Source organism: Vanrija albida (genome assembly GCF_041260175.1).
Source record: "Vanrija albida strain AlHP1 chromosome Unknown contig_1, whole genome shotgun sequence".
Classification (NCBI taxonomy): Eukaryota; Fungi; Basidiomycota; class Tremellomycetes; order Trichosporonales; family Trichosporonaceae; genus Vanrija; species Vanrija albida.
Window position 1 is genome coordinate 3,472,672 of NW_027191420.1, and position 14,167 is coordinate 3,486,838.

At 64.2% G+C, this 14,167-nt stretch overlaps 7 protein-coding genes across 7 annotated transcripts; 3 read left to right on the plus strand and 4 right to left on the minus strand.

Moving 5' to 3' along the window:
- Positions 1-65: 65 nt before the first annotated feature.
- Positions 66-2,462, minus strand: ESF1 (pre-rRNA-processing protein esf1; the record flags this gene model as incomplete). Its single annotated transcript, XM_069350017.1, has 4 exons — positions 66-255; positions 305-1,207; positions 1,245-2,283; positions 2,318-2,462. The coding sequence occupies 4 exons, from the start codon at positions 2,460-2,462 to the stop codon at positions 66-68; spliced, it is 2,277 nt and encodes a 758-aa protein (XP_069213561.1).
- Positions 2,463-2,737: 275 nt separating this feature from the next.
- On the plus strand, positions 2,738-6,572 carry Q8F55_001393 (uncharacterized protein; the record flags this gene model as incomplete). The annotated part of the gene is made up of 8 exons (XM_069350018.1): positions 2,738-2,831; positions 2,868-3,211; positions 3,247-3,558; positions 3,597-4,580; positions 4,616-5,220; positions 5,259-5,403; positions 5,441-5,566; positions 5,601-6,572. 8 exons carry the CDS (start codon positions 2,738-2,740, stop codon positions 6,570-6,572), a joined length of 3,582 nt encoding a protein of 1,193 aa, XP_069213562.1.
- A 114-nt stretch (positions 6,573-6,686) lies between these two features.
- Positions 6,687-7,695, minus strand: Q8F55_001394 (uncharacterized protein; the record flags this gene model as incomplete). Its single annotated transcript, XM_069350019.1, has 3 exons — positions 6,687-6,798; positions 6,831-7,093; positions 7,126-7,695. 3 exons carry the CDS (start codon positions 7,693-7,695, stop codon positions 6,687-6,689), a joined length of 945 nt encoding a protein of 314 aa, XP_069213563.1.
- A 553-nt stretch (positions 7,696-8,248) lies between these two features.
- Q8F55_001395 (uncharacterized protein) lies at positions 8,249-8,929 on the plus strand (the record flags this gene model as incomplete). Its single annotated transcript, XM_069350020.1, has 1 exon — positions 8,249-8,929. The coding sequence occupies one exon, from the start codon at positions 8,249-8,251 to the stop codon at positions 8,927-8,929; it is 681 nt and encodes a 226-aa protein (XP_069213564.1).
- Positions 8,930-9,452: 523 nt separating this feature from the next.
- On the minus strand, positions 9,453-10,291 carry Q8F55_001396 (uncharacterized protein; the record flags this gene model as incomplete). Its single annotated transcript, XM_069350021.1, has 4 exons — positions 9,453-9,579; positions 9,738-9,812; positions 9,866-9,906; positions 10,160-10,291. 4 exons carry the CDS (start codon positions 10,289-10,291, stop codon positions 9,453-9,455), a joined length of 375 nt encoding a protein of 124 aa, XP_069213565.1.
- A 275-nt stretch (positions 10,292-10,566) lies between these two features.
- On the plus strand, positions 10,567-11,073 carry Q8F55_001397 (uncharacterized protein; the record flags this gene model as incomplete). The annotated part of the gene is made up of 2 exons (XM_069350022.1): positions 10,567-10,755; positions 10,795-11,073. The coding sequence occupies 2 exons, from the start codon at positions 10,567-10,569 to the stop codon at positions 11,071-11,073; spliced, it is 468 nt and encodes a 155-aa protein (XP_069213566.1).
- A 260-nt stretch (positions 11,074-11,333) lies between these two features.
- Positions 11,334-14,013, minus strand: Q8F55_001398 (uncharacterized protein; the record flags this gene model as incomplete). The annotated part of the gene is made up of 7 exons (XM_069350023.1): positions 11,334-11,887; positions 11,926-12,181; positions 12,217-13,267; positions 13,308-13,486; positions 13,646-13,719; positions 13,764-13,784; positions 13,836-14,013. 7 exons carry the CDS (start codon positions 14,011-14,013, stop codon positions 11,334-11,336), a joined length of 2,313 nt encoding a protein of 770 aa, XP_069213567.1.
- Between the last annotated feature and the right edge of the window lie 154 nt (positions 14,014-14,167).

The following is a 14,167-nucleotide window of genomic DNA, read 5'->3' on the forward strand; positions in this document are numbered from 1 at the left end:
ATCAGTAACAGTGCATGTAGTCAAGAAGTAATCTAGGAGAATCTAGGCTGCGGTGATGGCGCGGGCTACTTCTTTGAGCGCTTGCGCTTACGTCCCGACCCGCCCTCCATCTTGCGCTTGACGCTGGCGGCGAGCTCTGCGAGGTCGCGCTCGCCCGACGGAGCACCTGCAGCGGCCGGCGCGGAGTCGCGCTTGGCGGCGTGGCCCTCGCGCGTCTTCTTGAGGATCTCGCGGTTGGCGCTCGAGTCGTGGAACCTGGAGGTTGGGTTAGCTTACTGCCATCACTCTTGCTCGCGCCACTCACTTCGGGTGCGTCGGGTCGAGGGCGAACGACGCCTCGTCGTACATGGCGGCGAAACGCGGGTCGGCCACGTCGACCGTGAAGCCCTCGGGGCCGAGCTCGACCTCGCGCACAGCCTTCTTCTTGTTGCGCTTGCGGCTCTTCTTCTTGCCGGCGTCCTTCTCGGCCGCGAGGTGGTCCTTGAGCGAGAAGTGGTGCGTCGCGTCCTCGACCAGCCCGTGGTCGTCCTCGGGCGTCGGGGAGCGCGCCTTGCCTGCTGGCGCGTCGTCGCCGCTCTCGTCGCCGAAGAAGTCGTCGGCGGCCGCCTTCTTGTCCTCCTTGCCGCCGGCCTTGCCCTCGCGCTCGGCGCGCTTCAGCTCCATCTCCTCCTTCTTCTTCGCCTTCTTCTCCTTCATGCGCCGCTGGTACTTTTCGAGCGTCGTCATGTCGTCCGTCTCGGGCTCGGCGGCCTTGGCGACAGAGAGACCGGGACGGAAGGTGATCTCGACGTCGTCGTCGCCCTTCTTGCCCTTCTTCTTGCCCGCCTTGTCCTCCTTGAGGTCGGCCAGCTCGTCCTGCCACGCGCTGCCGGCCTTGCCCCAGATGTCGCCCGTCTCGTCGTCGTCACCGCCGAGCAAGAGGGCGCGGAGCTTCTCCTTGCGCTCCTTCATCTTCTGCTTCTTGGTCTTCTTCTCGGTCGGCGCGTCCTCCTTCTCAAAGTCCTCGTCGTCGTCCTCCGAGTCGGACCCAGCGACAAGGTTGGCAAAGTCCTCCTCCTCGATTTCCTCGCGCGTCAGCGCTCGCCGTGTGAGCTTGGTCCGGTTGGCGTCGTCCTGGTCCCACGTGAGCTTGACCTTGGAGTGGCGGAGCGCGTCGGTGACAAACTCGTTGCCCTTGTACCCCTTGGGCTCCTTGTCGCACTCGTCACTGCATGTCAGTTGCGGTCTGGCATTGGGCAACTCACGACACCTCGTCCTCCGCAAACGTCATGTCCTCGGGAACATACGACAGGTCGAGCACGTTGGCCGTACGCTCAAACTCGGTGCCGTTGAGCTCGTTCATGATGAGCTCGGCCGCGGCGACGGTCGAGAACGTAGCGATTGCGTAGTAGTACCGCAACCGCTCGAGCTGGTACTGCCGCAGCTGCTCCATGTCGATGTCTTCTGATCCGGCCTCCGAGGCCACGTCCGAGATGATTTCCAGGTCGTCGGCCTCAGCATCGAGCCCATCGGACTCGTTGCCGTCGATGTCGGACTGGGCATCATCGTCTTCCTCGTCGTCGTCGTCGTCGTCGTCCCCCTCTTCCTCATCCTCCTCCTCGTCATCGCTCTGGGCAAGCGAAATCTTCTGTGCCCGCTTGCTCGCCTTGCTCTTCTTCCCCTCGCCAGGCTTGGCAAGGAAGATACCACCGCCGGGACCCAGCTCGTCCTCCTTGGCCATGCGCTCCTTTCCAAACTCGGAAGGGTAAATGCGCACGTTGAGCAGCCTGCCGGGTGGTGGCGGCGCGCTCTTGTCGCCCTTCTTCTGCACGGGCTTGAGGAACGATGAGAAGATGGTGAAGACATCACCGGCGCGGAGATGGTCCCAGTCGAGGTTGACGGCCGCGATGCGTGCTGTGGGGTCGATTCCCTCGCCCTCTTCTTCCTCCTCCTCCTCTTCCGCCTCGGGCGGGAACGCCGACTCGTCCTCGTCCTCGCTCAGGTCGATCTTGAGGTGGCTCTCGTCTTCGCTGTCTTCGTCGCTGTCGTCGCTGTCGCTCGGCTGGAACGCAGCAAGTCGAGACCGCTTGCCGCCAATCTCCAGCTCGTCCTCTTCCACATCCGACTCGTCCTCGCTGCTCTCGTCCTCCGAGCCCGACGACTCGAGCAGGCCCTCGCCACGCGCATAGTCGATGCGCGCGGGCGCCTCTTCACCCGCCTCGGGCGAGCGCATACGGTAGAAGCGCTTCATCTCGTCGGTCGTGTGCGTCGACGTGCGCGCGCGGCCACGCTTGTCGACACGGGCTACTGTCAGATCTGAACGCCACGGGCAACCCACAAGTCCCCTCGACCTTGCCAAAGTCCTCGGTGAGCACATCCTTGAAACGCTCGTCGATCTCGGCCTTGACATTCTTCTGCTTGGCCCTTCGGAACCTCGGGTCTGTCGTGAGGCGCGCGAAGCGCTGGTCGTTTGCTGGCGCCATGTTTGCTTGTTGAGGATGCTGCAGAGAGTCTGGTCGTACAAGTTGCAAGTGGAGGTGGACTTGAAATCTCTGAACTTTGGTGGCAAATATACGTGGCATTGAGGGTATCACTGGTTGCAATGACGTTGGCTCATAGCCGGTGTATGTGGTGGTGGCCGTGGTGGACGACACACGGCTCGTGCCATCTCTCGGATTACTTGTCGCTGCATCACATCACATCGCATCGCACCTCACCGCAAACGACAACAACGACGGCAACGGCCCCAGTGGCCAAGATGACAACTCTTACCGATCCGGAGCCGTATCACATCCAGCCCGTCTTGTCAGACCTGTACGATTCCAGAGACCTCCTAGACTTCTCAGCACCCTGTAAGCCCATCACACCCGACCCTGCTAACCGGCCAGCCGTATCGAGCTCGACATCACCGCAGCCGGCCACACCGTCCGCCCCGAGCTCTCTCTTTGGCGCGGTATCGTCTCTTGCCGGCGGCATCGGGCAGCGCGCAGCTGCCATCGCCGCAGGTGAGGCGACCTCGCCGGCGTCGTCATCTCCTGGTGCCCGGCGCGACACGTCCCCCTCGCCCGAACGGTCACGGTCCCCCGCGCAGCCCGGCGCCAGTACCCCACCCAAAGAGGCCCAGCGGACGGAGGTGCGCTGCGTCGAGGGCTACGCGAACAACCTCTATGTTGGCGGATCAGATGGCGCCGTCGAGTGGTGGGTCTACGACGGGGCTGCTGGCACGAGCGATGTGAGTACATGCGCGGGGAGCAGCGCTGACGGCAGAACCGCGGATGGAAGCTACGACACAAGCACAAATTGTTCCCCGCACGCCCGGTGAACAAGATCCTTCTTCTGCCCAAGGTATCGCGCGCCCTCGTACTCTCTGAGGGGACACTGCATCCCCTCAGCCTGCCAAGCCTTGAGCCAATACCGTCAACGGTGATCCCTGTGATCCGTGGCGTGGTCACCGTGTCGCTGAATGACGATGAGCTGGATCTGGGTGACGGCGAGAGCATCACGGACATGACCGTCGTGGTGGTTCGCCGCAAGGGTCTTGGTGTATATCGGCTCGGGACTCGCATGACTCTGGTCAAGGTGAGCTGAAGCTATTCTCGACTGTAGCTGACAACCAGGACATTCCTTTGCCAACACCTCCTAAATCATGCGCGCTCTTCTCCACATTCCTCTGTGCGGCTCTTCCGTCCGAGAACGGGCTCAACTACGGCATCATCGACTTGTCGGACGCTTCCATGACCGAGGTTCTTCCCGTCTCGCAGGTCTTTGGTGTGGCCGACACAGGCTTTGACCCAAATCCCAATATTGTTGTCATCCCGGGAGACAACCAGTTCCTCGTGACAAGCTACACTGGCCAGAACACTATGGGTGTGTTCCTCAACGGCCAGGGCGATCCCGAACGTGGAACCATGGAGTGGCCCGAGCACCCGGTTTCGATTGCCGTCGAATCTGGATTCATCATTGCCTTGTTACGAAACAACACGGTTACTATCCACTCGCTGGCAGATCTGGAGCAGCCTGCTCAGACCATCTCGTTAGACGCCGAGCTCTCCGCCTTCCAGCTCAGCTACTCGCCATATGGCATCTCGATCAGAGATATGGTGCGCGCCGAACGTCTGGGGACATCACGTTTCACGCTTCTGAGTGGCAAGCTGGCACCAGTGGTTGAGAGCCCTGTGGAGGTCGCCACTTCGCCTCCAGCCAAATCGGAGCACTCAGAGTCGGAGCTACTGGCGCCGCCGGCTGACGCACAAACCGCCTCGGACCAGGAGCTGTCCGCAAATGAGGAGCCTCCGTCGGGATCGGGGCTGACCCCGCCGACGTCCCCCAAGTTCCAGCGCCAACCTATCAACCCTCCCACCGGCTCGTCCCTGTTATCGGCAGGCGGGCAATCGGCGTCCTCCACAGTCCGCGCTGGCCCAGTTGCCACTGCCATTGCTGAGACGCTTCTGGTCGGGCGGCACACCGTTCAGGGCTTGGCACCAACTCCCGTGGTGCTGAGACTGGAGCACTTGTGCTCTCAGCGCCGCATGGAAGAGGCGATTGCTCTTGTGGATGATGAGCGGAGGAAGGGGCGGCGTGGAGAGTTTGACGGCGACAAGGTGGGTTGTGGTAGCCGGATGTCGCTGACGCCCAGGCCACGCACTCTGCGACAATGCGCCTCCTGCACCTGTACCTCGCCTGCCAACTCCTCCTCGACACGGTGTTTGAGCGAGCTGGTGACTATCTCCTCCGTGGAAAGATAGACCCTCGCCTCATTGTCCGCCTCTACCCCGCTTACCGCGGCAAGCTGATCGGCACGGCGGAGGAAGTTGAAGTGTTCGACGGCCTCAAGCCCATCTTTGAGAACATGGGCACAATCGAGGAGACTGTGGCGGATTTCCTGCGTCGCAACTACGAGAGCAACGAGTCACCCCCTCCAAACGATGAGCTCCAGCTCGCTCTGCTGGATAACGCACAGGCGATGCTGGGCGACTTCCTGCGCAAAACTCGAGCATCGAGGAGAAAAGGCGGGCAATCGCGGGGACTGGACTCGCGCAAGATTGACATTGTCATTGACACGGTCTTGGCCAAGATCCTCTCCGACTCGGGCACGACAACAGAACTGCTCGCGTTGCTTGGTGGACCGAACGACGTGTCTCTATCCGAGCTCGAGCCGTTCCTCGCGAAGCGCAAGTACATCCTCTGCACTATCCTGCGCGAGCAGGGGCAGTTTGACCGTGTCCTGGAGCTGTTGAAAGAGTGGGTAGTGTGACCGGGAGGGTTCGCTGACACCGCAGAATCGCCGAGGATCCCACTCCGGACCCCCTCTGCCCCGACCCTGTCGGTGAGCTCGTGCAACAGCTCGACACTGTGGAGGATCCCGAAGTGCTCCGAAGTTACGCTGTCTGGCTCGCTAAGCGGGATCCAGAGCGAGCTATCAACGTGGGTTACGAGGGACAGCGGTTTCTAACCCCACCAGCTGCTCATCGCCAAGGACAGCAAGGTCAAGTTCGATGAGGCGCAACTCGTGGAGGAGATCCGGGAGATTGACACGGACGGGGCGAATCGCTATCTCGAGCATATCGTCGTGGACAAGCGATCAACAGTGAGTGTGGCGTGAACAGCAGCGCTGACCTCAGAACCGCGAGCTCCACGAGTCACTGCTCAGCTGGCTCCTTGACCAAGCCGATGAGATGGCAAAGGACGACGGGATCCAGTACCACGTCGAGGAGCTCGATGCCGAGTTCCGCCTGCTCTCCGAACCTCAGGCGTACCCCGTCTTCTTTGCCGAGATCGCGCCGCGCACGCCGTTCAAGACGCTACGGCTCAAGCTGATTCTGTTCCTCCAAGGAAGCAACTTTTACGACCTCGAAGCCGCTGCGAAGCGCCTAGAGAGCGCCAAGCTGTACCTCATGGAGAAGACGATTGTGCTTGGTCGCCTCGGACGCGACCGCGAAGCGCTGCACATCCTCGCGCGCGAGCTGCAGGACTCGCCATCGTCACAGACATACTGCACCCAGGGTGGAGAAGTCGTCCCTCCAAAAGTGGCCCGAATTATTGCGACCCGCCAGCCTGAGCTCGCCGCTTGGGCTGCTCTCGGGGAGATGGGCCGCCGGCGACGCGGCACTGTCGACGAGAATGTCCAGCACCGACTTGTCAAGGAGCTCCTCGGAGCGTACATGAGCGACTCGCAGGGCTCGACGGCGCGTACGTCGGAGCTTCTCAGTGCGCAAGGCGTGCACCTCGACACGTTGGAAGTGCTCAACATGGCGCCCAACGAGTGGCCCCTGGACGTCATCACGACATTTTACAAGCGCTCGTACCGGCGCCAGCTGCACGAGCGCCGGACCTGGCAGGTGCTCAAGTCGATTGCAGCTGGTGAGAACCTGCGTACGACGGACGAGTACCTCGACAAGGTGGGCCAGGTGCCGCCTGTGCTCGCGCAGCCGCCGCGAGACGGCGACGAGAAGGAGCAGTTTGCCGTCTTTGCCTCCAAGCTGTCGGAGAAGCTGGCGTCAGCGAACGTTGAGGACGAGGAGCCGCGGTACGACCCGGCGGCGAAGGAGCTCGGCCCGCTGGGCGGCAAGCCGGTCATCTCTGCGAGGCTGTAATCGGCGTCTATAATATCATGCATATGTGGTTGTGATGGCTGGGGCGGTGGGGGAGCGGGGCAGTCAACCCCGGCCCAGGCGCACGCCTACTCGAGCTACCAAGCAGGCGTCCGCCTATTCGAGCTTCCAGACCTGCTCTGGGCGCAGGCCAATATCCCTCAGCAGGCCGGTGAGCGGGCCCTGCTGCAGCGTCGGGGTGAGGTATCCGCAGAGCGGTTGCATGAGACTGGGGTAAGCGCGGTCAGCGGGGGCACTCACGTGGGCGGCAAGCACACGAAGACGAGGACGCGTCCGGCGTCCTTGAGCGCGGCCTTGACGTCGGACGCGGCGACCGCGCCGGGCGGGATACGCTGGACGCTGAGCCTGTCGCCCCACTTGGCCTGCAGGGGGCCGAGGAAGCGCTGCGCCCAGTCGTCCCTCCCTGGCCCCGGCAGCGCGTGCAGAAGCCTGAACTGGGTGGATCCCGGGCCCGCCTTGCTAAGCAGCTGGAGGAAGGGCGCGACGGCCGTGCCCGTCGAGATCTAAGTCAGCGCACCCAGCGGCTAGCACGCACCATCACCACCGTGTCGTACTGCTCTGGGTCGAGCGTGAACGTCGGCAGCGGGCCGCGCATCGCGACCTCCTGCCCCGGGGAGAGGGAGTGCACCAGCCGGCCCACCTCGCCCCCGGGCACGCGCTTGACCACGAGCTGTGCGTCGCCCGAGCGCGCATCATTAACAGGCGTGTACGGCCGCTCGATCTGGATCTGCGGCGCGCCGAGCATGACGTGGTGCACCGTCACTCCGCGCTCGGGGTCGGCGAAGAGCGCTGCCTCAGCCGGGGAGAGGGGCACTGTCAGCAGCGTGTGCTGCGGCGTGAGGCGCTCGTTCGCGCCCACCGCGTGCGTGCTGTACGCGTAGGGCTGGAGCTGCCGCTCCTCCGCCTGCAGGCGGTATGCGAGCCCGGCAGCGCCGCCGGCGAACGCGAGCGCGACGGCGAGGTACGCGCCGGAGAGGGAGCGCGGCGGTTTGGTGGGGGGCGGGGAAGGCGGCGGGGGCGGAGGCGAGGTCGAGTAGCGTGATATCCGCCCCGCTGCGCGCATGCGGGGGGCGGCGCGCGCGAGGACGCGTATTGTCGCTGGCATTGTGGTGGTGTGGGTTGTTGATGGTCGGTCGACTGACTTTTTCAGATCGGCGCTGGCCGGTGACGCTCGCTGGCCGAGGGGGGGAGATTAGATCCCCGCAACCGTCGCCTCGGGCATCTCGGCGGCGGCGCTGCTCTCGGCGCTGCTTCGGCGTGGTCTATGCATCGCGGCGGCCATGGTGCACGGCCCTGCGGCTCATGCAGCTGCAGCATTGCCACCCGCTCTGCTCTCTGCGCTGAGCGGCGCAGCATCTCACGCAGTTGTTGTAGCGGCCCCCCGAACCCCCCCCCCCCCCCCTCCCGCGGTTAGCATTGCCGATACTCGGCAGTGACGTCGTAGTTGCCGCGCGAGTCACTTGCCGACCACCGACCCGGCATGCTCGCCAAGGCCGCGCCCGCCAGCTGCGACGACCCGCGAGCTGTCGGCGGCTGGTTAACCCAACGTCGTCGACACTGCCCAGTCCTCAAGAGTAGCACTGCGCCGTCAACAACCAGTGAGCACTCACCCCCCCGCCTCCCGCTAACCTCCTCCCAGCCCCACCCCCACCCCCGCCATGCCCCACTACACCCTCTACGGCTTCAACAACTCGGCGTCCACCTCGATCCACTGGATCCTGGCCGAGCTCGCGCCCCTCGGCGCGACCTACGACATTGTCGACATCAACCTTAAAGCCGGCGAGCAAAAGGCGGCCTCGTACCTCGCCCTCAACCCCAAGGGGCGGGTCCCGACCCTCCTCTTCGACGGCAAGCCCGTCGCGGAGACCGGCGCCATTGCGGCCCTGCTCGCCGAGGCGTTCCCAGCCGCCAAGCTCACCGTCACCGCCGACGAGGGCTTCGACGCGCACGCCCACTTCCTCGAGATCCTCACCTACGTGCTCAACTCGCACCTCCCCGCCATGCGCGACTGGATGTACGCGGGCAAGGACGGGTCCGAGGAGTACGCGCACGGCGTGCGCCTCTTCACCCTGCCGCGCCTGCACGCAAACTTTGCGCTGGTGGACAAGCAGCTCGCCAAGACGCAGTTCCTCGCCGGCGACAGGCCCACCATCGCCGACTTCATCTTCGCGCCCACCGTCACCTGGGCAAAGGGGCTCGACGTCATGGCCGCGCGGTACCCCCACCTCAAGGCGTACCTCGCGCGCATGCGCGCCCGCGACAGCTGGAAGGCCGTCCTCAAGCGCGAGGGCGTCGACCCCCAGCTCGCGGACTGGGAGAAGCCGTACCTCGAGCTGTAGGTGGCGGGCAAGTAAGTGAGTTGACAATGGCAGGCGCGAGTCGCGGTTGTAGCGAGGTAGTGAGGCGTATGTGAAGCGTATGAATAGGCCGTGGGGCGTGCTGTGGCCTGCTGGGTGCGATGCTGTGTGCAGCCGGTGTAGTAGCAGCTCGTTGCAAGCACCCGTCACACCGATTGCAGGATGATGGCTGGGGCCGCCGTCTCCGTTAAGACACGGTCGCAGCAGCGACCGCGCCGCAACAACCGCGGCGAGTAGGGACACCATCACTGGCCATTACACACGCACAGCGTTTCCGCACGCCAGACGCGAGACGCAGACAGCCGACTTCGTGCTGTAACACCCCCCACCCGACACCCATCGGGTGCTCACCTTTCGTCACGTGCGCCGCCATCACGGTCCGACATCCCCACAACAAGGGCGATGTTGTAGTCCTCGACGCGAGCCTCCTCGGCATGAGCAGCGAGCCGCTCAGCAACCCCGCCACCCCCCGCCCGCTCTACGATCCCATGCATTGATTCTATCCCTACGCGATCGTCTTCTTGGTCGCGGCGACCGCGTCGGCGGCGTTGCCGGCCGACGGGACATACTCGTACTTCTCGCCGCGCTCGTCCATGCGGCGCTTGGCCTCTTGCAGTGCCCATGTCTGGATGCTGTGGGTGGGTGGGCGGGATAGGGTGGTTGGGGGCGAGCAGCGTGCGGGCGATTGCAGTTATCAGTCCAGTTGCAGCCAGTCACGTCGAGCGGATTATGCGAGTAGGAGCAACGGTCAGCACTCTATCCCTCAAAGCCCACACCCCACGCAACGCACCTCGTGTCGGGCTTGTAGGCAATCACGACGCCGGCAAAGACGAGCGCGCCGCCCAATCCAAGGTACGTGATGAGCCTGTGGTCGGTCAGCGGGCGGTCGGGCGTCACGCGGCGCAGCTCAGCACTCACTCCCACGACTCGCGCTGGCGCTTGCCAGAGGCAGGGGGGACCTGGGGGTGTCAGTTGGTCCGCTGGGTGTGCGTGCCGCGTGCATGCAGCGGGGGCGGCGGCGTGAGCGCGGGGGTAGGTCGGAGATCGGTTCGAGGTCGGCGCGTCGGCGAGGCGACGGCTGGCACGGCCTGCACGCCGCCGTGTCCCGGCCTCGTCCACGCCGTCAACGATTCCGACCCCATCCCCGCCGCTGCCGCTGCCCCCGCGCTCGCCGCCGCCGCTCCGCGTCGGCTCGGCGCACGCGCGACTAACCTCGCCGTAGACGTATCCCGAGGGCTCGTTGTAGCTGGGGCCGTGCGAGCCAAAGCGGCCGGGGGCGAGGGCCGCGGGGCGAACAGACGCGCGGGTCGCGGCGCGGAGGGCGGAGGTCGCTGGGCGGAGCATGGTGGTGGAGTGGTGCTTGACGCTGTCGATGTCTCCGAGCTCGATGTTGAATCGATCGCTGGGTGCTCCGAGGCCGGGAGGGCGGGAGCAAATCCGCCTACCTGCCTGGAGGGGGGCGGCGAAATGGCGTGTGGCGGGGGCCTGGCCTGCGCGGGCGGGGGTGGGACGTTGTTGTTGCCAAGTAACTGCTTCGACCTGTTCCACATCGCTCGCACACTTGCCCATGATAACACGGCGCCGACGAGCACGGAGATAGCGCCCCTCCCACCGCTGTGATGAGCGCCACGACCCCCACCACGCAGCATGCGTCCTCGTCCCACTCGCCCTCGCTGCCGACCGACCCGGCGGCGGAGGAGACGGCCCCCGGCGCAGGGTACAGCTTCAACAGCAGCACGATCGTGCGCGTCGCCATCGCGGCGGGCATCATCGTCATCGTCATGTCGGCCATCGTCGTCTTCATGAAGGTGGGTTGGGTGGGAGCCTAGGCCAGCGCTGACCCCCAGATATCCGCGTGGATCCGGTACCGCCAGCGCCTGAACCGCACGATCGCGCTGCGCAACCAGCTCGCGGCCGAGGAGCAGGCCCGCGCGTTCGAGATGGCTGCGTGGAGCGACGTGCCCGGCCAGGCGCCGGTCGAGGGCGCGTCGTCCGCGCTCGCGCCCCGCCCGTGGTGGCGCCTCTGGTCCCGCCACTCCAAGGCTGAGAAGGACAAGGTCCGCCCCCATCGCAGAGGCAGAACAAACGCGTACGCCGTGTACGAGTGGGAGGGGGTGCCGCAGTGATACGGTCTCTAGCGCGCCCAAGCTACCCCTCCTCGCCTCCTTTCGACGACCTTCACGCCAGCAACAGTTCGACAACCACCACGACTTGCCACTACGACCTGCAACCACGTCTTGCAACCACGTCTTGCAACCACGCCCACGCCCACTGTATCATACCACCGCACCACCGCCCACCTAATCGGACGCACACCACGCCGTTGTAATCCTAGCACATCATGCACCAAAATCAAATGCTAATCGTCTACAATGACACCCCCGCCCTACTTGGCAAAGGCACCGCGGCCCATGACGCGGTCACGGGCCTCCTCGTACTTGGCCTTGGTGCCAGCAACAACGTCCCCAGGAAGCGACACACCCTCCTGCGCCTTCTTGCCCGAGTTGATGAGCCAGTCGCGCAGGTACTGCTTGTCAAACGAGTCCTGGGGCTGGCCCGCCTTGTAGGCGTCGGCAGCCCAGTAGCGCGACGAGTCGGGCGTGAGCGCCTCGTCGATCAGGATGAGCTGCTTCTTGCCATCGGCACCAGGGATGAGGCCAAACTCAAACTTGGTGTCGGCCAGGATGAGGCCACGCTCCAGGGCGTAGGCGGCAGCCTCGGTGTAGAGCTTGACAGCGACCTTCTCGATCTCGGCGGCGAGCTCGGGGCCAGTGATGTCCTTGACCTTGTCGGGGTGGATGTTCTCGTCGTGCTCGCCCAGGTCGGCCTTGGTCGAGGGGGTGAAGATGGGCGTGGGGAGCTTTTGAGACTCAACAAGGCCAGCGGGCATGGGGATGCCGTGGACAGTCTGCGACTTCTTGTACTCGGACCATGCGGAGCCTGTGTGTCAGTTGACGGTTAAGTACGGTGCAGCTCACCAGTGATGTAGCCACGGACAATCGCCTCAATCTTGACAACCTCGCCCTTCTTGACAATCATGCTGCGGCCCTCGAGCTGGTCGCGGTACTCGTCGAGCGAGCGGGGGAACTCCTCCCAAGCAGTGGCACCCGAGAGAACAGCAGGCGAGTCGCCCTCCAATGAAGGAGTCAGGACGTGGTTGGGGATGATGTGGCGGAGCTTGTGGAACCAGAACGCAGACAGCGTGGTCAGAGTGGCGCCCTTCTGGGGAATGCCCTAGGAGGTCAGCTCCAAGCCGTTTCTACACCTACATTCTCCATGATGACGTCGAACGCGCTTATCCTGTCGGTGGCAACGAAGAGGAGCTTGTCGGAGTCCTTGGCGTCGGGGAGAGCGTAAATGTCCCTAACCTTGCCCTTGGAGAGGAGCTTGAGCTTGGGGAGGGTGGTGTTGAGGACAGCGGCGCTGGGGCCAGCGGCAGCGGCCTTGGCAGCAGCCTTCGCGGCCTTCTCCTGCTCCTTCTTGGCACGGAGAGCAGCGCGCTCCTCCTCGGTAGGGGGCTTGTTGCTCTTCTCAACCTTCTTCTTGGGCTCCTTCTTGGCCGCGTTCTTCTTGGCAGCCTCGATAGCGGCGGCCGAGACGGACGAGTCGGGGTAGCCCAGCCTCTCAGCCTCCTGCCACTCGGGGTTGGCCTCAAAGGCGGCACGGATGGGGCCGAGGAGCTTAACGAGGGCGTCGGCGACGGCGTTCTTCAGGTCCTGGGGGTGGAACTCTCCCTTGGCGTACGAGGCCTCAAGGGCCGCGTACGAAGGGAAGTGGAGGTCACCACCAAACTTCTCGGGGCGCTTGATCGAGAAGATGGTGCCGGCGGGAGCCTGGGGGTCGGGGAAGCTGCCCTCGCCAGTGTAGCGCTCCTTGCCCTCGCGGCGGGCAGCGTCCTCGCGGAGGTTCTGGATAGGAACGAGCACGGCACGGAGGAAGGCAAGGACACCGTTGCCCTCAACCTCGCCGGGGGCACAAACGGCACCCTTGAGCTTGGACTTGACCTCGGCGTCGCTGTCGAGGAAGTCGATCTTGGACTTGGGCTCGGACGACGACATCTTGGCACCAGTGAGACCGGGGACCATCTGGTTCATGAGGTGTGCGCGCTTGGCGTAGCCCATCTTGGGGAGGAAGTGGGCGGCGTACATGAAGATCTTGCGCTGGTCGACACCGCCGAACTGAGCGTGGACATTGAGGTACTCCTCGTCAAGCGCCTGGAGACCGGGGTAGAGGAGCGACGACATGAGGGGCGACTCGGACTCCTTGACAACGTCGGCACCAGCGTGCTCGGCGGCCTTGGTGGTGGTCAGGTTGTGGTACCTGTAAGTCAGCTCCGGCTAAACCAATCCGTGCCACATACTTGTACATGTCGAGGGTGTACTCGGGGGTGAGCTGGTAGGTCGTGCCCTGGACAAACTCGAGCTTGTCAGTCGGCACGCCGATGGTGGTGAAGACGGCGTGCAGGAGGTTGGAGTAGTAGACGACACGGTGCTTGAGCGTCTCCCATGACGACTTGTTGGCGTCGAGGAAGCCGTGGAGCTGCGGGGTTAGACATTGCGCGCAGCGTCGTGGCTTTCAAACATACATCTGCGGGACGTCAGCTACAATCCCCAGCTCAACTGCTGCACTCACCAGCAAGGAGGATCTTGACCTGGAGCGCGGGGGGTCGTGGTCAGCGAACAGTGCGATCGTCATGACATTTCGACTCACATGAACGCCGGCGTTGAGGAAGTCGGCAATCTTGACAATGGGCACGCAGTACGCGATGTGGGCTACGGGAGTTAGTAGGGGCTGCGGCACCCCCGACACGACTCACGGCGGCCAGTAATGGCGGTTCCTGCGGTGGTCAGCTCAACAACAACGAGATCGCCATTTCAGCTGCACCCACCCCAGTAGAGACGGGGCGTCTCGCCGTCAGCGAGCACCTTGCGGATAATGTCGCCGCCGGTGAACTCCTGGAGGTTGCGCGTGATAAGGCTGAAGCGCTCCTCGTTCTCGGGCGAGAGGGGGATGGTCACGGTGACCTCGTTTGTGGCCTGGGCAAACTCGAGCTCGTCGTTGGCCATGGCGGACGTGGTTTTCGGGTCGGGGCGGGGGCGGGGTGAAGAGTGGCGACGTGCGCGTTCCGCTTTGGGAGGGCCACGGGCGTAAGCTGCAGAGGGGTGTGGAGCGGAGTAGGAGAGCGAGATGGACGAGGAGGTCACTGCCGTTGACGAACGA